Raw genomic sequence first — 23,817 nt, forward strand, 5'->3', positions numbered from 1 at the left:
CAAATTTGTTTTCAATTACTGCCTCCGACTGTGCTCATCAAATCTTCATTTTTTCCTCCCTTCAAACATTCCAAGGAGCTCCTCTCACTGCCTGCTTAATTTCCTGTATCAAAAGCTCAGTCCAGACTAATTTAACACTTTCATCCCCATGAATGTTCTTCCTACCCATTCCCCTGTGCCCCCCAGTCCCAGCTCAGGTCTGGTCTGTGGCCCCAAGGAAGCGGCAGGGGTCTCACTCCCTCTGCCACCCCACGGCTCCTCAGTCCCCCCCCCACCACCACCACCAGGTCGCTGGGGCTGGCAGGGGGAAAATGGACTCAGGCAAAGCCTTTTTACTCAACTGGTGCTCCTGACGCCCTCTGTGGGCAGACATCCACACAGGCTGGCTTGGCCATTGCATGGTTCCCAGGAAAGGGAAAGATTTTTTCCTCCTGCCTCGTAGCCTCCCCACCCCCACAACACCATCCACGGCACCTCCCACAGGGGTCCCCTCTCCTAGCCAGCAGCTCCCCTGCTATCGGCAACACTGTTAACCCAGCAAGGAATTAGCTCAGAGGAAACCACAAATGTTCACTCTGCCCCCACCCCAGGATGGCCTCCCTGCACCCAGCCAGCTCTCTCTTTTTTTTCTAGTTCAACCAGCTCAGATGCAAGTCACTTGCATGAGGACGCAGTCCCAGGGGGCAATGAATTGCCAACCACCACCCCACCTTCTTGCAGAAACCCCGAGTTCGGTCAGTGACTCTCTTGGAGCCCCACTTGTTGGCCTGGAGAGACGGGAAGTCCAGCTTTTGAGGGTGGGTGGTGGGAAGGGACACTTAGGCTCATGACTCCCTGACCCTTACCCTTACCCTTGCGCCCAGTTTCTAGTTTTCTGCTTACATGCTGGAGGAGAAAGCGGAACTAGTTTTGCCCCCTCCACTTTGAGGGAGATCCCCATGGGGGCCCAGGGGGGAAAGGGCCAGAGCGCAGAGAAAGTACAGAGCCCCAGGGAATGGGACATTGCAGGCGCTGGGATATCTGGTGGGGGCTGGAGGTCTGGTGAGTCCCGCAGGTGACTCCCAGACTGGAGCTCATGCCGTGTCCGACTGTGCTCATCAAATCTTCACTTTTTCCTCCCAGTGTCCATCCCTAGGTGATACTGGGGAGGGGCTGCAGCTGTTCTTGGGACCACAGAGACACCCACACAGTGCGTGGCCCTGTTCCAACCATCTGCACAACTAACATACGGCAGAATATTGTTAAGCCTTAAAAAGGAAGGAGATCTGACCTATGCGTGAACCTGGAGCCCATTCTGCTCGGTGACATAAGCCAGTCACAGGATACAGGCTACGATCCCACTTCCAGGAGGAATCTAGTGTGGTCAGTTTCATGGAGGCAGAAAGTAGAACATTGTTGCCCCTGGTCTAGGGAAAGGGAACGGGGCGGGGCGGTGGTGGGAGTGGGGGAGGGGAGGACTGGTGTTTAGTGGGGACAGTTTCCATTTAGAAAGAGAAAAGGGGTTCTGCGGGTGGCTGGTGGGATGGCCATGCAACAGCGTGAATGCGCTCAGTGTCCCTGCGCGGTATACTTACAGACGGTGACGATGGTAACTTTCAGGTCCTGTATATTTAACCACAATAAAAATGTTTTTTAAAACCCATCCACATGGGGGCGCCCAGGTGGCTCAGTGGGTTAAGCCTCCAGCCTCTGCTTGGTTTGGGCTCAGGATCTCAGGGTCCTGAGATAGAGGCCTATATCAGGGTCCCTATTCAGCAGGCAGTTTGCTGGGGATACTTTCCTCTTTCTGTCCCTCCTCCTCTGCCCCTTCCTTTGCTCTCTCTCTTTCTCTCTCAAAATAAATAAATAACATCTTTAAAAACCCATCCGCGAGGACCCGGAAATGCAGCAACATATCAACACGTTTTTCTAGTTAACCTCCCCTGGGTTCCAAATGCTAGAGCCATAGGGTGATTAAAAAAGAGAGAGAGACAGAGAGATTAAGAGAGACAGAGATTGAGAGAGACAGAGAGGCAGAGATGTCCCTTGTTGTCACAGGGTTCCCATCCAGCTGGGAAGACAGCAGTGGCTGGAGTGACCAGGGCAGACGCTGACGGGGACCTGATGGCCAGCCATGACCACATGGCCAGGGAGCCCAATCACAGAAACCCAAAATGCGAGAGACGGGCCAAGGTCAGATGAACTGGCCCCAGCCTTGTGTGTGTAAGCCTGACCTTGGCCGAAAGATGGGCATGGAGAATGGTAAAGCCTAATCAGGACAGTGAAAACATCTGGGGGGCAACAGGGAGAGGAATCGGTGGTGGGCAAGGGAGGCACAGTAGGCTTTCCATGTATTTAATTTCTAAATCTGGGCAGAAAGGGTATAAATGTTTGTTAAATGGGTTTTACACATTTTTGCACAGCTGAAACATTTCATTTTTTAAATTAAGGCTAGGGGTGCCTGGGTGGCTCAGTCAGTTAAGCGGCTGCCTTCAGCTCAGGTCATGATTCCAGGGTCCTGGAATCGAGCCCCGCATCAGGCTCCAGGAAGCCTGCTTCTCTCTCTCTCCCTCTGCCTGCTGCTCTGCTTACTTGCGCTCTCTCTCTATCTCTCTGTCAAATAAATAAATAAAATCTTTTTTAAAAATAAAATTAAATTAAGTCTGGTTTATAGAGCCGTCTTCAGCACAGTAACCTGGAAGGGAAGGTGCAGAGATCGCCCACGTATCCCCAGAACCCCACGTCCATGGCCTCCCCAGATATCAACACACCCAGCAAAACGGGGCATTTTTTACAGCTGATGACCCGACCCTGGCACATCGCCACCACCCGAAGCCCATAGCTTATATCACAGTTCACTCTTGGTGTTGTCCATTCTACGGGTTTGGATGGATCCTGACCCGGACCCACCTGCCGTCATTTCAGAGTATTTTCCTGCCTTCAAGAGGACACATGTAGATTTCCAAGTGTCTGGGGCACATCCAAGCCCAGCTGTCTGGAAACGGTCATCGCAGCGTTTGCTGGGTCAGAGTCCCAGAGCGAGAGTGTAGACTTGGTCTATACTTCAGCGTGATGGTGAGGAGGGGAAGCCTGAGGTCCTGAAGGGAAAACAGAGTAGAATCACAGAAGCCCAGGATGGAGAATTTCCTGAGGTAGGACAGGGTGGGAGGCCGTGGAGGGGGGACAGGAACACCAGGGCCAGCCGCCAGTGCCGTGGACTTGGGTGCGTGATGGCCATTGTGAATGCAACCAGCAGAGACGCCACTCGCTTCAGCATCACCTGTGATGAGCATAGAATTGAAACAGCCTCAGGCCTGACAGGATGGGACCAGCTGCGTAAATGAGGGTGTGGCCATTTAGTGAAAGACTTCAGGTCCCTAGAAAGGGGACATGTTCCCAATATATTCATAGATAAGAGAAGCCAGTCTTGAAGTAGCATATTCTGTATCATCCCATTTGGGGAAAAGATTTTGTGCACGCGGAGGAAAAATAATCTGGGCAAGACAAACTGGAATGTTAATATAATCTCTGGTTTATAGGAGGTTTATTGCTTCGTTGTGTTTTAAGACATTTCTAGGGATGCCTGCATGGCTCTACTGTTGAGTGTCTGACTCTTGATTTTAGCTCAGATCATGATCTCAGATCGAGTTCGAGCCTCGCATGGGGCTCTGGCCTCTGGGCTCCACAGGGAGTCTGCTTAAGATTCTCTCTCTCTCTCCCTCACCTTCTACCCCTCCCCTCCTCTCCTCTCTTGGAAAAAAAAGAGGCTTCTGCAGTGAACCCAAAGTACTCATTCATATAAAGAGGAGGAGAGGGGTCTCCCATGGGGGAACAAACCCCTCTGGGGTCCCTCCATTCATGGGACATTGAGAGAGAGAAGCTGCTGGAAGGGTCTGTGCACCTTCAGGAAGGCAACAAGAATTTCCCAGGCCCCCGCCGTGTGCCCGTTCTCAACAAGCTCCCACTGTGTGCCCATGTGCCCATTCTCAACAAGCTCCCACTGTGTGCCCATTCTCAGCAAGCTCCCACTGTGTGCCCACTCTCAGCAAGCTCCCACTGAAGCAGCAGGGCATTGGGGAAAGGAGGCAGGGAGGGGAAGCTGAGGGGCCCAGGGGCAGGCCCGGGGGCAGGAGAAGGGCACAAGCTCAGGCTGGGGGTGCAGAGGGGTGACAAGAAAGGGCTCTGGATAGTGAGGGTCTTTCCTGGGCTGACATCGGGGGCAAGCCACCATTGACCGTCTGTCCAGGGAGCGCAGAGCAACTCGGTGAGCTGGGCAGGACCGTGCACAATGGGGAGCCACGGGATGTTTAGGATACGTGTTGGCCAGGGCCCTACTGGGAAAGATGACACAAAGCCAACCACCTCAAGACTAACAAGAGTCCAGGGCGCCTGGGTGGCTCAGTGGGTTAAGCCGCTGCCTTCGGCTCAGGTCATGATCTCAGAGTTCTGAGATCGAGTCCCGCATCGGGCTCCCTGCTCAGCGGGGAGCCTGCTTCCCTCTCTCTCTCTCTCTCTCTGCCTGCCTCTCCATCTACTTGTGATTTCTCTCTGTCAAATAAATAAATAAAATCTTTAAAAAAAAAAAAAAAAAAAAAAAAAAGACTAACAAGAGTCCAGCGCTTCTCCCAGCGGTGTGGGGCCCAGGTGGCTCCGTAGCAGTCCCACCCCGGGAGAGATGTAGGGACCAGCTTCAGACCTGAGGCTGGGACCCCTGGACGCCTGCAGAAGGACTAGCTTTCCTCCCTCCCTCCCTCGTTCTCCATCTACTCTCACACTGGCCTTTGCTCTGAGACCCTCTTACCATGGAGCGTAGGACTCACACCACCGGAGCTGCTCCCTCACAGATCCCATCATGGCCAGTATCCATGCCCCCCCAGCTCCTCTGCCCCCCAGACCATCACCCCACCTGCCCAGCCCCGCCAGCCCCCATGCCCTCCCTTTCTGCCCAAACCCCTCTCCTGGACCTTCTGGAAAGCACAGACCCACCACTCCCTCCCTGGCTGAACTGGAAATCTAGTTTGCCCCTAAGGACAAGGAATGGGACCCCTACGGCCCCCTGGAGCAGTTTTTCCTCTCGAGTCCCTGACCTCAGGCTCCAGGAGTGGGCTGGGGCTCCTTCCGACCCCATGGTGGGCTCCAGACCAGGTCAGTGCTTTTGTCCCTCATAAACCCCAGCCCCGTCCCCTTCCCAGCAGTCCCATTTCCAGGACCCTGGGGCATTGAAGGCGGCCCTGGGTGTGGGGGAGGGGGGCTCCAGCTCAGCCCCCTCGCTGGGGTCCGGGGCGTCACCACTCAGCCCCAGGGCCCGTCTGTTCTTGGATCTCACTGCCTTCCTTCCACTCTGTCCCTGCCACCCCCTTCACGCACTGATTTCAGACTTTTATTTATTTCTTGCTTTTACTGTGAAAACTACGACCATAAGAGAAGATAAGTTTCATTCTTGCAACTGACGATGCCTGCCTGGGACTTGGAGGGTCTGGGCTGGAACTAAGGGCAAACAAGCATCATTCTCTGGGGACCCCCATCTGCTGGTGCATGTGAGCCATCAGTCAGGATGCCGGCCGTCACGGTCACCATCCTACCCGTGTCCGGTGTACGTTCTGTGGCCTCCGGCACATAAATGTCGATAGAAGCCATCACCCCCATCCACCTCCAGAACTCTCCATCTTGCACGACTGAACCTCTGTCCCTATTTGACACCAACTCGCCTGCCCCGGCAACACCGTCCTCCCTTCCGTTTCTGCAAATCTGACGACTGTAGGTACCTTTACGGGTGGAATAACATAGGATCAGTCCTTCTGTGACTGGCTTTCTCTACCCAGCATGAGCAGATGAGCTCACGGTTCATCCACATTAGAGAAGGTGCCAGAATTTCCTTGCTTTTTAAGACTGAATGATATCCCACTGGACGCAAAGACCACATTTAATCCGTTCATCCATCAGTGGGCACTTGGGGTGCAGCCCATGTTTTATTTAGCTCTTGTGAGTAATGTTGCCATGAACGTGGACACACGGATCTGCTCACATCTCTGCTTTCAGTTCTTGGGGGGCTATACCCAGAAGTGGAATGGCCGGATTCTACGGTAAATCTATTTCATTTATCGAGGACACACCATATGGTTTCCCACAATGGCTGCTCCGTGTTACCTTTTCCCCTGCACGGGGCTGGGGCTCCAGTTTCTCGCACTCCAAGGACACTTCTCCCAGCAGGTGACCCACTCATCACAGTGGACTGGCGGCTCTCGTGCTGTGCTCTCCAAAACCCACTCTTCTTTCCCCACTGGTCTGGGGGGCTACTTCTTCCTGAGGGCAAGTTCTACAACATTCCCAGTCCTGCGCCTTTCTAGAATGTCCCCCAAGCTTCAGAAGTTACATATGACAAGTTCTCCCACAGGTCCCGCTGGAGGGACTTCTGAGCGGCCCTGGGCTCTCCGTCTTGCTCAAAGCACTGTGTTGGCCTCGGTACCTGAAAAAGCCAGGGATAAGGGCTCATCTTGGATGCAGGGACTTCACCTGGCTGTGTGGTTCCAGGGGAGCCTGAGTGAGACAGGGAAGGAAGAAAGCCTATGGGACGATGTGCTGCTGAGTGTGTGACCTCTCGATCGTGGCTGCTGGTTTCTGTGGGACCTTATGAGGACCAGCCGTCACGAAATGCATCAGGACCAAGCTGGCTGGTCTCAGGAGAGTGTAGCACAATGAGGTCAGCCTTGGCCTCTTCTGCGGGCAGGCTGGGCATTAATGAATATAGCCGGCTAGGCCTATGGGTAGCCTCCAACTCTGTCCCCACGGCCGGCTTGTGGTGGCCTCATGGTACAAGGACCAGGGAGCTTGGACCGAGGCAAGCGGATTCCACAGGACAAGTCAGCCTGTCCACCTGGTTTGCTTAGTGGCCATAGGTGTGAACTACCCAACTTTGTGCCACTTCCAAGGCCATCCACTGGCCGGCCGCCTCCCCAGGTCTCTACTCCAATTTTTCAAACTTGCTTCTTCTAGACCCTCAACACTCAGCAAAGCCATTCACCACGGCTCGTGTGCTTGCATGTGTCCTGACCTCTGACCTCTCCTCCCCGCATACCAGGCATGCTACCTGAGGCCTCGGCCCAGTCTGCAAATGGGGTCTTGCTTGTGATCCGCTCCACCGATCCGGCAGCACCATTTTCAGTTTTTTCCTTTTTTCTCCAAATTCCTTTTTGCTGTGATTGGCCAGAGTCCCTTCTGCTTATGGTAGATGACAATGGCCACAGGAATTCTTCCCTCCCCGCAGGCGCATGGTTTTGTAATCTGTTTTTGCCATATTTCCGGGGCAGGGAGTCTATTTCTCCAGCCCTTGAATCTGGACTTGGCCAAGGGGACATTAGCAAACATGGGTCAGCAGGGGCTTGAAGGGTGCAATGGTCCTGTGGCACGTCCTCTTAGGTCCACAGGAGGACCTCTTGGGTCCTTGTGGCGTCCACGAGGCTGGGCTAGCCTGCCGGCTGATGACGGACAGGACGGCCAAATCATCCTCGGTGCCCCAGCTGAACATCCAGCGAACAGGTGGAGGCTCCCTGAACCACAGCGCCAGCCGCACCGAGCCCAGATGAGATCTATTTCCCCCGCCCCGTCTTGGGCTGTCTTCACATAAGCTCATCCACGGTGTGGCTGAGAGGAGCGACTCCAGGAGGCAGAAGTAAGGGCAGCCCCCTTGGACTCTCCGTCTCTCCATCTCTCCTTTGGGACCAGCCCCAGGAGGGGGTTGAGAGCATCTTGGGGCAAGAGTTTCCCCGGGGGAGAGGGACACAGTTCCGGACTCAGCTCACCACCTGGCTTAGAGAGCGAGCTTCTGGAAAGCACCAAGGGAGCGAGCTTTGTCTTTGCAAGATTTGACCTTGCGAGCACCTTCTCTAAGATCTTCCTTGGGCTCTCTAAAGGGGTCCATGACAGGGACTCCTTGGAGAGGCCTTCCCTGTCTGCTCCCGTCTACCGGGCCTCCCTTCCCCTCCCTGATCCCCGCCTCCCCCCACCCCTGCAGGCACTTGGTCCTCTCTCTTGGGGAGGGCCAGACCCATCCCAGGGTCCCATGGGCGTCCAGGACACCTCATTCCTGTGGGTGGGCACCCACTGTCAGCCGGGGACAGGACGCACGATTTCAGAGGGGACTTTCAGTTTACAGACACATAATACATTTATTTCATATTTTCAACCTATCAAGAAAATAGAGCTAGAATGTCTGTGGATGACCAGCCCTGCCACAAGCAAGGCGTGGGGGGCCTGGTTTTGTGGAGTGAGTGTGCCCATGCTCCTTGCTGAGAGGAGGCAGGGGCCCAGGGACAGGCTCTCTGGCCTGTGTCCACTGGATGTTAACTTCAGCAGTTAGAACAACTCCAAGCACCTGTTTCTAGGAATAAGGCATCCCAGCCCAGCTCGTACTTTTTTAGTATGAAAAGCAAAACGACCCCCATTTATCGAACCCTTGGTAAGTGCCAGTCATGGTGCAAAGCACATTTTCCCCCACAACAACCGCTTTAGCAGGTACCCCTTGGCAGGCTCAGGAAGGTGGGCTGACTTTCCCAAGGCCACAGAGCAAGACCAAGAAGCAGAGAACACCGTTTGTCGAAGAACCAAGAAAAACCAAATCGCTCCCCCAGAATGTCCCAGAACTAAGAATTGTGCAAAACACTGTGCCTTCTGCAAGGGAAGCAAGGGCAAAAATGAACTATTGGGATTTCATCAAGATCAAAAGCTTTTGCACAGCAAAGGAAACAGTTCACAAAATCAAAAGACAACTGACAGAATGGGAGAAGATATTTGCAAACGACATATCAGATAAAGGACTAGTGTCCAGAATCTATAAAGAACTTAGCAAACTCAACACCCAAAGAATAAATAATCCAATCAAGAAATGGGCAGAGGACATGAGCAGACATTTCTGCAAAGAAGACATCCAGATGGCCAACAGACACATGAAAAAGTGCTCCATATCACTCGGCATCAGGGAAATACAAATCAAAACCACAATGCGATATCACCTCACACCAGTCAGAATGGCTAAAATCAACAAGTCAGGAAATGACAGATGCTGGCGAGGATGTGGAGAAAGGGGAACCCTCCTACACTGTTGGTGGGAATGCAAGCTGGTGCAACCTCTCTGGAAAACAGCATGGAGGTTGCTCAAAATGTTGAAAATAGAACTGCCCTATGACCCAGCAATTGCACTATTGGGCATTTACCCTAAAGATACAAACGTAGTGATCCAAAGGGGCACGTGTACTCGAATGTTTATAGCAGCAATGTCCACAATAGCCAAACTATGGAAAGAACCTAGATGTCCATCAACAGATGAATGGATCAAGAAGATGTGGTATATATACACAATGGAATACTATGCAGCCATCAAAAGAAATGAAATCTTGCCATTTGCGACAACATGGATGGAACTAGAGCGTATCATGCTTAGCGAAATAAGTCAGGCGGAGAAAGACAACTATCATATGATCTCCCTGATATGAGGAAGTGGTGATGCAACATGGGGGCTTAAGTGGGTACGAGAAGAATAAATGAAAGAAGATGGGATTGGGAGGGAGACAAACCATAAGTGACTCTTAATCTCACAAAACAAACTGAGGGTTGTTGGGGGGAGGGGGTTTGAGAGAAGGGGGCGGTATTATGGACATTGGGGAGGGTATGTGTTTTGGTGAGTGCTGTGAAGTGTGTAAACCTGGTGATTCACAGACCTGTACCCCTGGGGATAAAAATATATGTTTATAAAAAATAAAAAAATTATATTAAAATTTCAAAAAAAAACCAAACAAACAAACAAACAAAAAAAAAAAAAAAAACACTGTGCCTTCTGTATGCTTGCTGACAATTTCATGAATTGTTCTAAAGCAGCGGGGGCGCCCGGGCTTGGCTTCCGACCCGCGGAGATCAGTTCACATCCGTGTGAGCTGGGTCCACCGGGCACCACGGATTCATGAGCAAAACTCATCCTTCGTTGGGCACCACGGGCATCTCCCGGTCATTATTCCTTGCATCTTGGGTCCCCTCTTGTGCCATAAATTGACAGGCCAGCGACCGCAAACTACCGCCTACGCATCAGGCCGATACATAAAAAAAAAAAAAAATTTTTACATTTTTAAATGGATGGAAAAGGTAAAAAAACAAACCAAAAAAAAAAACCCCAATAAACAAAAAACTATGTGACCCATGAAAATTCCACAAGATTAAAATTTCAGCGTCTGTATAGAAAGTTCTATTGGAACAGAGCCGTGTCCGTGTGTGTATGGTCTGCGGCTGCTACTGGGGGAGGTAGGGTTGAGGAGCTGCAGGGGAGACCCCATTGTCCTCAAAGCCTGAAATGCTTACTGTCGGGTCCTATCCAGAAGGTTCGTGAACGCCTAGTATCTTGGACCACCCTGGCTCAGATCTAGATGTTTTTCGGACCCTGTGAGAGGACACCGTGGTCCCTCCAACACGCTGCTTGTGTCTTAGGTGTCCTGTTTCCCAGATACACGCCAGGTTTTGTATTCTGAGCTGACTTGCTTTTGTCCCCCGCCGGCTTGTTTGCGGGTTAATGTTGGCGTGTCGTCCATTCTCGGTGGAGGACAGGGCTCATGTCGCCGAAACACAGACGTGCTGAAGAGAACATAGCACGGGACTGACGGGGGAAGAAAGAGAAGTGTCTTCGGGCCGGCCTTGGTGGTCCGCGGGGAGGGTGGAGCCGGGAGTTCTAATCCTGCTGTGACCCTATACCCAAGGGAAGGAGGCAGAGAAACTAGCGTCCAGGGGAGAGGACCGCCAGGGCTCTTGGATCCACTTCCCTCTTCAGAGCTGGGTGACTCAACATCTGTGGCCCCCCATGCCTGGGGCTCATTTATTCCGCGGCTCCCTGGCAGGTTCCTGACAGGGCACAGGGGAAGGGGTGTGGTGGGCGCGAAGGGAATGTCCTTATTTCCCATTAGCCTTTCCCCCGCCTTATCCTTCCTGCGCTCCTCCTGGTGCCCTGAGGGGCTGGCAAGATGCGAACCGCACACTGGACAGGGCCACGTTGAGTGTGTGAGGCCACGGCGGGGAGACACTAAGCAGTTCCTGGGCCAAGGGAGTGGAGGGGGAGTCCCCTGGGCAAGCCTGGAATTGAGGCTCCTCTCATCCAGGATGGGACCAACTCCCCGCTGTCCATTCTCACTGGCACACGTGGAAGCGAACAGGGAAACTGCAAAATGGGTCTAGCAGGACTGGTTTTTGAAACCTACTGCTCTCGGGCTCCCGCTCCAGGCCCAAGAGGGGCTGTACAGAGCTGCGGGCTCACCGGCTTCTTGAACTCTGCGGCCTCCTGCGACGCAGAAGATGCGCCCAAACCACACAGAAGCCTGCCTTTCCCCCTCCTCCTGGACATCACCAGAAAAGTGTTACAAGGACATGGGGGTGAGCAGGTCTGGGGCACTAGACACATCACACAGGGAGGAGAGGCCCCTGCACACAGGCCCCCCATCCTAGCCCCCAGCCTGGCTGTCCAGCCCCTACCCCAGCCGTGGGGCCTTTCTCTTGGGGGGGAGGTTGGATTACTCCCCAAGTCTGTTTTTCCATCTGAAAAATGAGGCAAGTAAGGGTTGATACGAGGATGGAATAAAGCAATAAATATTAGGTTGAAACAACATTTGCCTAAAATGACAGATTGCCTGATTTGCCAGATTGACCCAAAAGGGACAGTGTGAACACAGCTTGCCCAGTGGGTCCTCTGGGGAAGGAGCCGCACCCTTTCAGAAGTCGTCCAGCCGGAGCAAATGTGGTTCCAGTGAGCCCTAAGGCCAGGCCTTGCCCCGAGCAAACACACTCCTCCCCAAAACCAAACGGCAAGGGGCTGTGGACCTCCAGCGCGCACCCTAAAATCTAGTGTTCCTGAGGGTAGGCACAGGCCCAGGGTGGCTCCAACTTCATGCTCAGGAACTTGTTCCATCCTCGCTGTGACTCCCTGAGCTCTGTGCCCTTGACCTCCTGCTGGCAGGTAAAGACATAGGAGCCCAACGGCACATGGCTGTGCACGAGGCAGCTGGAGCCCCAGGGCACCCCCACGCCCGGGGAGGTGGAGAGCCGTTTCCAATGAACAAGGGGTGAGCTGGCCTCTCCTAGAGACAGACGCCAACTCCCAAAGAGCAGGACAGTCCCAAAGCAGGACGGTGCCAGGTGGCCTCCCTGAGGGCAGACTTTGGGGAGCCTCTGTGCCAGGGTGGGAGGTGTGGGGCTCTGGGAAGTGCCAGTGCAGAATCACCTCTGCAGGCTCCTCGGCTCAGACCCATTCCCGGGAGGGGCCCTGGAAGCTGTTGAGAGGGACACCCTGAACAACGAGAAAGATCTTCAGGGCACACCGAACACCGAGCTAAGAGCAGAGGCCCTCTGGGGAAAGGGGGGTCAGCCTCGGATGAGTTCTGCTTGCAGGGCATGGACGTGGGAGCTCTCGCTCTGCTCAGCCCCTGCAGGGACAGCAGGATTTCTGCCTCCGTCCCTTCCACTACCACAGTTGGCTCCCAATCACACTGTTCCAATCAGCTGTGTGGCTCCGCCTCACTCACAGGAGCTGGGATTTTCGGGGCTGACTGCCCATTTCCCGAAGGAGTGTGGTGCTTTCCTAGGCGAATGGCTTCAGATGGGGCTCCCTCTGGTTCTGGCAAGGAAAAGACCATCTCCACACTCTCCCGGAGGTGTAATCTCACAAGGGCTTGGGGGAACCAGGAAGGGGCATGAGTAGGTCCTGAGAGCTTCCTCGGCTGAAGATTTCAAGGGTCCAGGCCCCAGGGGTAAGTTGTCTCGAGGCCCTGTAAAGGTTATGTTCCACTCAGCTTCTTCCTTCTCGCCCTGGGGAGACTGAGGACACCCCAGCCCTGACAGTAAACTCCTCTCCGGGACTCTTGTTAGTCCTCTGGGCAGAGAGAAGGGAGCGGGACCGCAGGATGCACAGGGTCCGGTACTGGACGCACTTCGGGCAAACCGGGCACTGATTCACCGGGCACTCCTCTCCTTACGTCTGTGTGGTCGCTGACTTCCCGCATTCTGGCTTGAACCTGGGCGGCAAGCCGTGAGTGTGCTTGTGAATTCAAGGATACAAAATTAAAGATACTCATGGAAACATAAAGCATTTATTATTGCTATAGTCAAGGCAAAATCTCTGGAAACAATTGGCCTTGATAATGGGGGTAGAATCAGAACCATTATTCATGAGTTTACAGTCTGTTCTCTGCCGTCCACATGTCAGTTTCACACATGGCATCTATCATGAGACGGACCTTTGTTACACAGGAGAGAGAAGAACAAACTTGGGAGTCACAAAGCATGGCTTACCTACCTCCCTTAGCTACCTGACTTCAGACCGATCACTTGCGGTGAACCTGTTTCATCCTGTGCTGATTCAAAAAAAAAAAAAAAAAAAAAAAAAGACGGTACGGGGCGGAGGGGCCTGAATGAACCCAGCTGCTTGGAGGGCCTCTTGAGATAATGTGGGTGAGAACCAGGAGGACATAAATGAAATTTCCTGGGATGCTTGAAAAAAATGATACAAAACAGAGTATTCCTAGTAACAGTGTTTGGAAGCCCTGCAGGGGAGGGTGGGAACCCCATCGCGTAGCCTCCGAGCATGGCAGCGGGCGGGACAGTCACTGAGCATCCGAAATCTTGGGGCAGGACAAAGGACATTGATGCCCAAGCCTCCAGACTCACAGAGGAAGGAGCTGGGTTGACAAGCCATGTAATATGGACCCAGCTTTACCCTAGAAACACTGTCAGTTTTATTTTACCTTAATATACATCTGTACACGCAAGAATAAAAAGGCTATTACACAACGATTCCGTCAGTTTTACCTAGTTTCAAGAATAATGCATGCAGTTACAAATGAGAGGTAGAAACACTGTATTAAAGACCTAAAAATACAAACATTGTATAAATAAATGTTCAAATTAACTGCTGGAATTTCATACAGATAAATAAGGTAAAAATTACATTACTTCGTCAAAGTAAAGGAAAAACCATGTTTATGTCTGTCTGCATCAGTATCCTAAAATTAGATTAATGCCAAAGAGCTTCTGTGCAATTTGTCAGAGTTTGGATTATGTTACCTAAAAGGGTAAAAATAAAAGGATTAAAACTGGAGAATGGTTTATTCAAGTATTCAAGCAGGTGCGGAAAAGATAACGAAACCATACATGATGCAGGAACCATTTCTGGAGGGACGTGACCTGCCCGCGTTCTCCGTGACCAGCCGTTGGTGGACCGTCAGGACAGACACAAACCATGCATGTTAGGCTGCAAAGAGCTGCCCGTCTTCCTAAGAGAAGACAAATCTCATTTGTCACTAACTTCATGGAGAAACTCCACATCACCAACAAGCCTTTAGGTCACCAACCTTGTTTTGGCCCTTTAAAATTCTTGAGAGGATCCCGAGTTGGTATTTTTCTCTAATACTGCCCAAATAAACCTAGCCTTTAGTAAACCTAGAGATCACAGGCATCGATGCACACTCCGCATGCACAATAAAAAATACAACCGAAAGCAAACGGCCAGCAACTCAAAAACGCCACTGAGAAAATCTGTATGTGTAGATGGAGAGGTTAAAAAAATGCAAAGGTTCACACGAACACAAGTTTTACCATTTAAAAGTCCACTAGAGGTTACATGTGAATTCTGGAAAGGGTGTGTGTATATAACATAATCAAGTAAAATATTTTAAACAAGTCCATTGTGCCTCAGTTAGTTTTAAATTGCAAAATCCAATACACAGTTGTTTTAATAAATTAGTGCAATATGAAAGAGTTGGAAGATGAACATGTGTCCATATTTGATCAAATGGAAGAGTTCACCACTTCTGCCAAGAGCCTTCTCTCAGCTCGTTCTCGAGCTCGCTCTTCCTGGGCTGTCGATGGATGCGTGCTCAGGTTCAGACAAACAGACCCCAGTTATCACACTGCCTGGATGAGATGTCGATTTTTATTTTATTTTTATTTTTTTTTTTACTTTATACCTCAGTAAACGAGTGGAATTTCACACACTGCCCTGGTGAACTGAGTACAGAGCCACCTACTTTGTTCCATTCTTACTTATCCTTAGGAATAACTGCACCGATCGTTCTATTTCTAAGGTCCATTTATTGACCCCGTCCAAACCGAGAGCCAAGTGGAATACTCTGCTTCTGCTTCTACACAGAAAAGGGAAGGGCTGACGCCTCCAATAAGGCAGATTTCCTACAAGTCTGTAGTTTTTTTGGGTGGTTTTCCTTTTTGAAGTCACGCTTGTTCTTTGGTAGTCACCAGGAGGTGGGAGACTAGGGTTTCCTGGGGCTGGGGAAACAGAACCCAAGCTGTCATCCCAAACCTCTCTCCTCAGTCCCACCGCTGGTCCAGGGACAAGCCTGCGGCTGGCTCACAGGGTCGCAGAGCTACAACAGAGTGCTGACAATCTTCTTTCAATACTAGTTTTATCTAGAAATAAAATAAATTCATAATGAAAATCATGTCTATTGTCAAAACCAAAGCAAGAAGAACTAATGGGGAAAAAATCCAAACCCATCACCATTAATTCTCCACGTGCACCCTTGCCCCTGACCTTTCTTTGGCCCAAAGTTGGCCATTTGAGTATTTTGTCTTCCTTCTGCCTGATAATTGTTTGGATGTAATTTCCAGCTCGGTGACGTGCAGTGGCAAAACTGAGGCTGGTACGTAAATCACAGGACATTTAGGTCTAAATGGCCAGCTTGCTCCCAACTCCAAGTCATTTCAGAACTGGCATCCCTTCGAGGCTGTGTGGTGTGAGCATGTACACTCCGAAGGGCCCACCATCCCCTCTTCAAAACCCAGGGCTTCTTTCTGATAAATGATACCATCACCCGGCAGCCTATTAATCTCCACTCTGCTGTCTATCCTACATCTACCCTGGAGTCTTCATAAAAGTCTTCAGTCACCAATAAGCTCATGAGGCTTAGAACAGTTGCCTTTATTATTATTAACAATAAAACCAAAGCTCCCTACAGATGCAAACACACATCTGCCAACACGGTCATGCAGTGTGAAAATCTGAAGTCACAAGGACTTCACGTGCATTATCTCGAGCCCTCGAACAACTCTCTCATCTTTCAGAAGAAGAAACAGACCACGGGAAGGGTGAGGGATCGGCCCGAAGCCAAGATCCAAACCCAGGCCGTATGGTGCCAAACTCTGCTCACTCCTGCTGCACCTGTAGGAGACAACTGGGTTGTCTGTCTTCTAAGTCGACTTACATTTATGTACATTTTCGATGTCGGCAGGGTCCTGGAGAATCTTAGTGAGGCCTTCCAGAAGAAGGGCTGCCTTATGGTAGCGATAAACGATGTCTTCAGTCTGCTGAAACATCTCATCCAGGGCGGCAGACTGAACCTGAAGCCAAGTCGGCAGAAATGAGAAGAGTCTCAACTTTTCCCAGAAAATACGAATCCATCTGGGCAATGCAGCTTTTAATGGAATCTATCTAAAATTAACACATTTTGACAAAATGATATCCTCTAGCAACCTATATAAAACTCAAAACTTCATCAGAGAGGCAAAATAAAACAGCAGCTTGTTGAAAGAGTTCATCTGCGCTCTCACGTCGTCTCCGACTCAGACACAGGACTCGCAAAACTTATGCTCCTGAACTGGCTCTTCTAGGACTGCACTAAGAAGCTTCTTTTGAACATACACTTTCACACTAGCACAGCCTGACACTTCATTAAAGTACATTTTGTAATAATAATGGGGCGTCTGGGTGGCTCAGTGGGTTAAATCCTCTGCCTTCAGCTCAGGTTGTGATCCCAGGGTCCTGGGATCGAGCCCTGTGTCGGGCTCTCTGCTCAGCAGGGAGCCTGCTTCCTCCTCTCTCTGCCTGCCTCTCTGCCTACTTGTGATCACTCTCAGTCTGTCAAATAAATAAATCTTTTTAAAAAAGTACATCTTGTAATAATAAGATAATTCAGTGGTGTTAAAAGTCATCTCTTAGCTTGTTTTACCCAAAGCATTTTCAAAAGGGTATAGTCGTTCATTCGTTCAGAGATGTGTGCTGAGCACCTTCCCTCATTCCCAGCGCTCTGCACATGGTGAAGGAGAGTACACGTCTAGAAGGACGCGCGGGGCTGGGAAACATGGCATGGCATTCTAACACAGGGATACGTGGTACTAGAGAGGGAGCCCCGGAATGGTAGGGGATACATGCTGGGTGTGTCTAACCCAACCATGGATGGAGAAAAGATCAGGGAAAGCCTCCAGGAAGTGGTGTTTAGGCTGAGTCTGGAGGAGGAGCAGGAGATGGCCAGGTGGGAGGAGCTTTTCAGAAAGAAGGGACAGCAGAAGTATTCACAGGTTGTGAGTATTTCAGAAGTTTTTCCAACAGTATTCTGAAATGAGGGCCCAGATGGCATCACTTAGGGTGAGTCAGCAAACCAGGACTTAATGCCCAACCTGAACGCAGTCTCGGTCGCTCAGGAATGTAATATTACCCAGTCAACATGGCATTTCCTAGTCAACGGGCACCTTCTGCTGCCCCTTAGGAGGGCAACTTTGCCCAAACAATGCACTTCTGACTAATAAATTCTGTTCTTCTTTTTTATTACCTCTCCTTCCCTTTTAAAAACCTTTGTTTTATTGAGCTCAGCAGAGGTCCCCACTGCTTGCTAGGTGGGATGCTGCCTGACTCGTGAGTCATTTAACAAGGACAGTTAGATCTCCAGTTTTACTTGGCTGAATTTTGTTTTTCAACATTCTCTTTAATCATTAAATGCCAGAACTGTCAGTAACCCAGTATCCTAATGTATTTGTCGATATCATCTGTATCTTCCAAACAATACTTTAAGGCCACTTACAATTTAAAAAAAAAATTGGGGGGGGGGCACCTGGGTGGCTCAGTGGGTTAAGCCGCTGCCTTCGGCTCAGGTCATGATCTCAGGGTCCTGGGATCGAGTCCCGCATCAGGCTCTCTGCTCAGCAGGGAGCCTGCTTCCCCCTCTCTCTCTCTGCCTGCTTCTCTATCTACTTGTGATTTCTCTCTGTCAAATAAATAAATAAAATCTTAAAAAAAATAAAATAAAAATAAAAATTAAAAAAAAATTGGGTACAGAAAGTCCATTCTGAAAAGGAAGAAGAAAAAACTAACTAAAGATAGTGCTAGTACCAGTGAGTTTGCTGTGCAGCCTGGGCAAACTTACTCAAGCTCCACTGACTGCTCTCATTATCAGAAAAGAAGGGAGCGCCACAACTGCTTTGGAGAGAACATTTTTTCTGGCAAACTTCTAAAAATCATATACCATATGAAGTCTTAATTCAGTACAGTGACAGAATGCATATTATTCATAGCAACAGTTTAGAGCAAAATAATATATGTTATTTTTATCAACAGTTTATATTCCAAAGTTATTTTCCTATGACTTGATAATGGCTTTCAAAATGAGGCCACGGATAATGTAACAGTACCATTCCAAGTGGACAAATTTGGAGGGGAGGTGGGAGAAAATAAGATTGGTCGATAATTCCCCCCACTTAATCACTTCTTTAACAGTCCCTAATTTCATCTCTACTTCAGAGCAATTTCCCCCCCATGAGACAGAAACAGTATTTCCAATAGTACAACAACATGTTGGAAAAGCAGATTTTACTTTGCGTCTTTACTCAGAGGCGGGGCACATGTGCTGGTGAACAGCAGGATTTCTCCTAATGTTTTATCCCCAAATTTCTGAAACAGTAGAAAATGCAGAAAATGCAGATCTAGCCAAAGTCTTTAGATGCAAAGTATAAAAAGATTAGACTGTGCCTAATGTGAGTAATTTTTAAGAGGTACAATAAAATGTCACCACGTGTGGTAGCCAGTGCCACTTCATGCGTTACTTGGGCTAATAACATCCAATTACCCCTGTCGTTAAGAGGGAGTCACAATGTTTGGGGCTTGGGAATGGTTAAGGGCAGAAACTTTTTTTTTTTTAAAGGATAACGTCAAAGGGCGCCTGGGTGGTGCAGTTGGTTAAGCCTCTGACTCTTGGTTTCGGCTCAGGCTGTGATCTCAGGGTCGTGCTGAGCACAGAGTCGGCTTGAAACTCTCTCTGCCCCCTCCCACTAGTGCGCTCTCTCTCAAAATAAATACATCTTTAAAAAAATAATAAAGGGAAAATGCTAAGTAGGTATTCAACTGAGAAGATGGGCCTATATAATATTCAATATTTAAAAGGGTTACCATTTCTACAGCACAAGTGTAGATGAGTTTCTCTGCAGTCACGCTGTTGATTTCATCAATAAATCTCTGTTTGTCAGAGAAGAAGCGATTCAGCTTTTCCGTAAGTTTCTTGCACATGGTGATACAGAATTTGTATCGTTCATTCAGATTTTTGACAACTGGAAAGAAGTTGAGATGAGAACTAATTTTAATTTTCCTCCCAAAATAAAAATAAAGTCACAGTGACATGCACCTTTTCTGCCGATTTAAGGAAAGTAGCACTAAATGATCCTTGGGGGGAAAAATGACCAGAAATCAGGTTCTTTCATGGGTTCTCTTCCAGTTAAGGAAAAGTTGAGAATAAAGAAAGTCATTTTGGCTGTTCTCTGTATCAATTAAATGGCAAGAGCACAACCCAGGAAAGTCAGCATCTTTGCCCATCTAAGAGTTTTTTCTAGCACAGACTCCGCATAAAACTCTCTCTTCGCGTAAAGGGGAAGAGGGCGGCGCGAGGTCGCGGGCGTCGGTGCGGGTACTGTCGCACGCCTCCATACCTTGTTTCACAGCCGTGGACGGGCTCAGCTTCCCGGACTTGATCTGGGCTTTGGCGAGATGCAGAGAGGCTGCTAAGAGCTGTGCGGCTTTCATGTATAAGACCAGCTGCTCCACACGCCTGCGCCGGAAGGAAGGCAGAGAGTGTTATCCTGTGAGCCAACGTGCCACACTCCGCCCTCTACCATGGGGTCACCAAAGAGCATTTCTAAAGGAGTATCATCCTCCTTGACATTTTGTTAAAAAATATTTTATTGATTTATTTAACAGAGAGAGAGAGATCACAAGTAGGCAGAGAAAAAGGCAGAGAGAGAGGGGCAAGAGGCTCCCCATCGAGCCGAGAGCCCAACGCGGGGCTCGATCCCAGGACCCCGAGACCATGACCTGAGCCGAAGGCAGAGGCTGAACCCACTGAGCCACACAGGTGCACCCCCCTTGACGTTTTTAATGCACAAATAACTCCTGAAGGAAAAAGGTTCAGTACAGAAAAAAGCATGTGAAAAGACTCAAGAACCAATACAACCCCTTCATCATCAAATACCTTCAACAGTATAAGTCACAAGGAAGAGGCAATATTAAGACTGCAGAATCTGCGAGTCTTGGCTCACAAGTGGAATCTAGGCCAGTGACATAACCAAGAGCTCCCTTGAAGCTCTTCATGAGACACAATCTCTTGTGTCTGACAGGACCTCCATCTCAGACACGAATTTACAGAAAGCATGGAGAATTTGGAAGCAAACGGCAAAGGGGGCACGTACCCCCAGTCTTTGCTCAGCTGGCTGATCTGGTCCACGACCACACTCTCCTGGATCTGGTACAAGGAGACAGCAGATGTGCACAACTCCGGGTGGCCGCCCCGCACAGCGGTCAGGTCCAGCACGCACTCCGTGAACATCAGCATCACGTTGAGGTGGCGTAAGGTGTCTGTGTGTTCTCTCTATGGCAAAGCCAAATTGTCTTAGAAACTTAGAAACTAAGAAGACGGGCATACTTGTTCTTTATATACACCGTGGCCGAAGCTACTGTGTTTTTATACTTACAAACATCAGAATGAGTAGAACAGACTACAATTTTTAAATTCCCCAAAACTAGTAGGAAAAAAAGCACAGGTGAAACACAATGTGGGTGTGTGGGTGTGTGCATGCGTTTGTGTGTATGGATGAGAGCAGCCACAAAATTAAGTTTCAAAGATGTGAGGTCACATGCTTTTACTAGAAACAATAACGACAACAACAAAACCAAACAATAAAATCAGTATCTGAGACAAAACATGACAAAATAAACATCGGGATTGAAAGGCTATTCCGTACACTAAACCACACTTCTTGACAGTTCTGCAAATTCTACTGACTTATAGTTTGAGAGATGCTTTATTTTAATTTCCGGTGTGTTTTCAGTTCACAGTGATTCCTGATACCAAAACTCTAAATCTTGGTGAGCTGTCCAATTAGTTAAAGAGGGGAGTAAGTGTAGACATAATAGCATGCATTAAAAATGGGTAGTCTAAAATTAGTGTTGTTTTGAGATGTGTTTTTAGCTATAAATGTTTCTCGAAATCTCAACTAAGACTAAGCTTCTCATTCTCCTTTTAAGATTAAAAAAGGATGAGAATCATTTCCTCGAGAAAGAATAAACCAATTAACTTGTGAAGATCTCCCTGCTCTCTTACAGCACATAGCACTATATATTCTAATATACCATAAAATGTACTAGAAAACAATTTGTGTTTAATTTGATTGAAGATACTCTGACAACTGCTTTTCCAATTTTACCCCTGGGTTAAACATATGTTCAAAATTACGACTAAATTTACTGGGAAATCACTGATATATTTTACATATATCTTTATAACTTCTATGTGAAATACCTAATTCTCATTCACACAAAGCAGAAATGCTAGAGGTCCAGCATGGAGAGAGCGTCTGTTCTCTGTTGGTCTGGAGAACTGATCATTTTAATGGAAATGCAAGCCAAGTCAGTCAGCACTGTAATCAGCAGGAGGACAGTGTGGGCTCCTGAATGCTGTCCTGGAGGCAGGACTGAGAAACTGAACTGACCCAGCCTTTGCAGTCACTGAATGAACCTCACCTGTTCTCAGTCTGTGTTCACAGGATTCTGATGTGGGTCTCCCTGCACAACTGGCTCCAAGAGGGCAGGGGCTAGTCTACCAATGCGAACCTCTACCTGCTAGGGTTATTTCTCCGGGTTAGTGACACATCTAATTATGCTTGATTACTTTTTAAGCCTAAGTGTGTCATTTTTATGTTATAAAGAAAAGCAAACACTGAAAATAAAAAGTACTGGTTTCAGGACCAAGATTATGCTTTCCAAGTCCTATCGATGGAAAGAAACTAAACTTCAGACGAAAAATCTGTATCTGTCACTTCCTATCAACCAAAGCTTGTTCTGGATGAGTGTCACTGTCCACATTATTTTGAAAGCATGTCAGCAGTGGTTTTCAAATAGAAAAGACAAGGCGAGGTAAAGAAAAGAAAAACAACAACAACAAAAACAAAAACAAAAACCGTGGGCACTTCTGGGAGCAGTCTGCTCTTCCCCACCACCCATGGCTAGAACGCCCTCCAGTGGCTCTTCTCACCTCCATCAGCGTCTCCTCCGGCAGCTCCGGGGCTTCAAAGGTGACAAGCCCCTCCAGGCTGGGGGGTGAAGCACCATATGGCATGTATCTCAGGCTGGGAGCGGCCTCAGCTCCTGGAGGGGAAGCCCCCCAACCGGGCCCCGGCGGGGAGCCCACACACACGCGGCCGCTGGCAGAGCACAGGGAACCCGCGGGGCTGCTGGAGCCAGCTGCAAAGGGACAGGACGGTGAGCATGTGGGCAGGTGGGCTGCGCCCGCCCCTCCCGCCAGCCCAGCAACAGTCACGGACACCCCAGTGGAGCCTATGAAGAGGTTTTATTTCTCCAAGGTCAACTTTATTCCTTGTTTATACATCTATTTCATCGACATCATCATGACTAGGTTGTTTTTGTTTAAAGATTTTATTTATTGATTCGAAAGTGAGTGAGCCAGAGAGAGAGAGAGAGAGAGAGAGAGAGAGAGAGAAAGCGAGCAGGGGGAGGGGCAGAGGGAGAGGCGGACACCCCATGGAGGAGGGAGCTGGATGCAGGGCTCCCTCCTGGGGTTCCTGGATCATGATCTGAGCTGAGGGCAGCCACTTCACTGACTGAGCCACCCAGGCATCCCTTCGTGGCTTGTTTTAAACAAGTTTATAGCGTATACATTTCTCCCCATAGCCCCATAGTCCTCCTCATCATAAAACGCAGCAGAGGCACAGCAGTTCCCTAAACTTCTGAATGTGATGACTGTCTGGAGGATTTTCTGGTTTTTTAAGCCACAGATAACACTGTAATGAAATCCAAAGTTTTCGCTTCTTTTGGATGATTCATTTGTGATTTAAGCACTCTGAAGTGGTATTATAAACAGGAATGCAGTTACCACAGGTCAAATGTTACATCTTCACAGCTCTTGTGACAACTGCCACACTGCTTTCGACCCCAGGTGTGAGCACACAGACCCCACCACACCTCAGCAACGCTGGGCACCTCCATCTTCTAGCGCTGGCTTAGCTAACAGGTATAAAATGTCACTTTCTGAAAATGACATTTTACTATTATTTAATACTTCCAATAATCTGAAGAACAAGATTATTGACTCTACTTCCTCTCTCGCTACCTGTTTATAATCCTTTGCTTATAAATCTCCCGACATTTTGATTGGTAACTTATGTAGCAGAAGAAAATTTAAAGGACACAAGGTACAATACAGACAACAATGCTGAATGATAACTCATTTCCAGTCCAAGCTAAATACTTCCTTAATTTGGGGTATTAATAACCTATTTATAGAGAATGGATGATAAAACCAATCTACTGGCCTATCTAAATGCAGCTAGGGCTAAGTGCAAAGATTAGGACCCGAAGTATGAAAAAAGGTGAAACAGGTTTCTAAGAACAAAAGCAAAGATAAACAACCATCTACCATTTCAAAAAATTTACCAGAGGTACTGAAATACGCCTTTAATATAAAGACACAATGAGCACCGCAGATGCGCCGCTCCTTCATCACGGAGAAGTCACAGGTACATTATACCGCT

The 23,817-nt window shown here is 49.1% G+C and overlaps 1 protein-coding gene across 2 annotated transcripts in view; it reads right to left on the reverse strand.

Annotated features, from left to right (window-relative positions):
- Nucleotides 1-13,072: 13,072 nt before the first annotated feature.
- Nucleotides 13,073-23,817, reverse strand: part of LOC131817041 (serine/threonine-protein kinase ULK2) — an 84,018-nt gene continuing 73,273 nt past the window's right edge. For both annotated transcript variants that reach the window (XM_059150395.1, XM_059150394.1), the window contains 6 exons: nucleotides 22,302-22,510; nucleotides 20,461-20,639; nucleotides 19,705-19,823; nucleotides 19,172-19,329; nucleotides 16,218-16,353; nucleotides 13,073-15,423 (listed from right to left, as the gene is read on the reverse strand). In XM_059150395.1, the coding sequence (XP_059006378.1) occupies nucleotides 15,365-15,423; nucleotides 16,218-16,353; nucleotides 19,172-19,329; nucleotides 19,705-19,823; nucleotides 20,461-20,639; nucleotides 22,302-22,510 (860 nt within the window). In that variant the 3' untranslated portion in view covers nucleotides 13,073-15,364. The remainder of the gene's footprint in view (nucleotides 15,424-16,217; nucleotides 16,354-19,171; nucleotides 19,330-19,704; nucleotides 19,824-20,460; nucleotides 20,640-22,301; nucleotides 22,511-23,817) is intronic.

The sequence above is a fragment of the Mustela lutreola genome, chromosome 15 (genome assembly GCF_030435805.1).
Source record: "Mustela lutreola isolate mMusLut2 chromosome 15, mMusLut2.pri, whole genome shotgun sequence".
Taxonomy (NCBI): Eukaryota; Metazoa; Chordata; class Mammalia; order Carnivora; family Mustelidae; genus Mustela; species Mustela lutreola.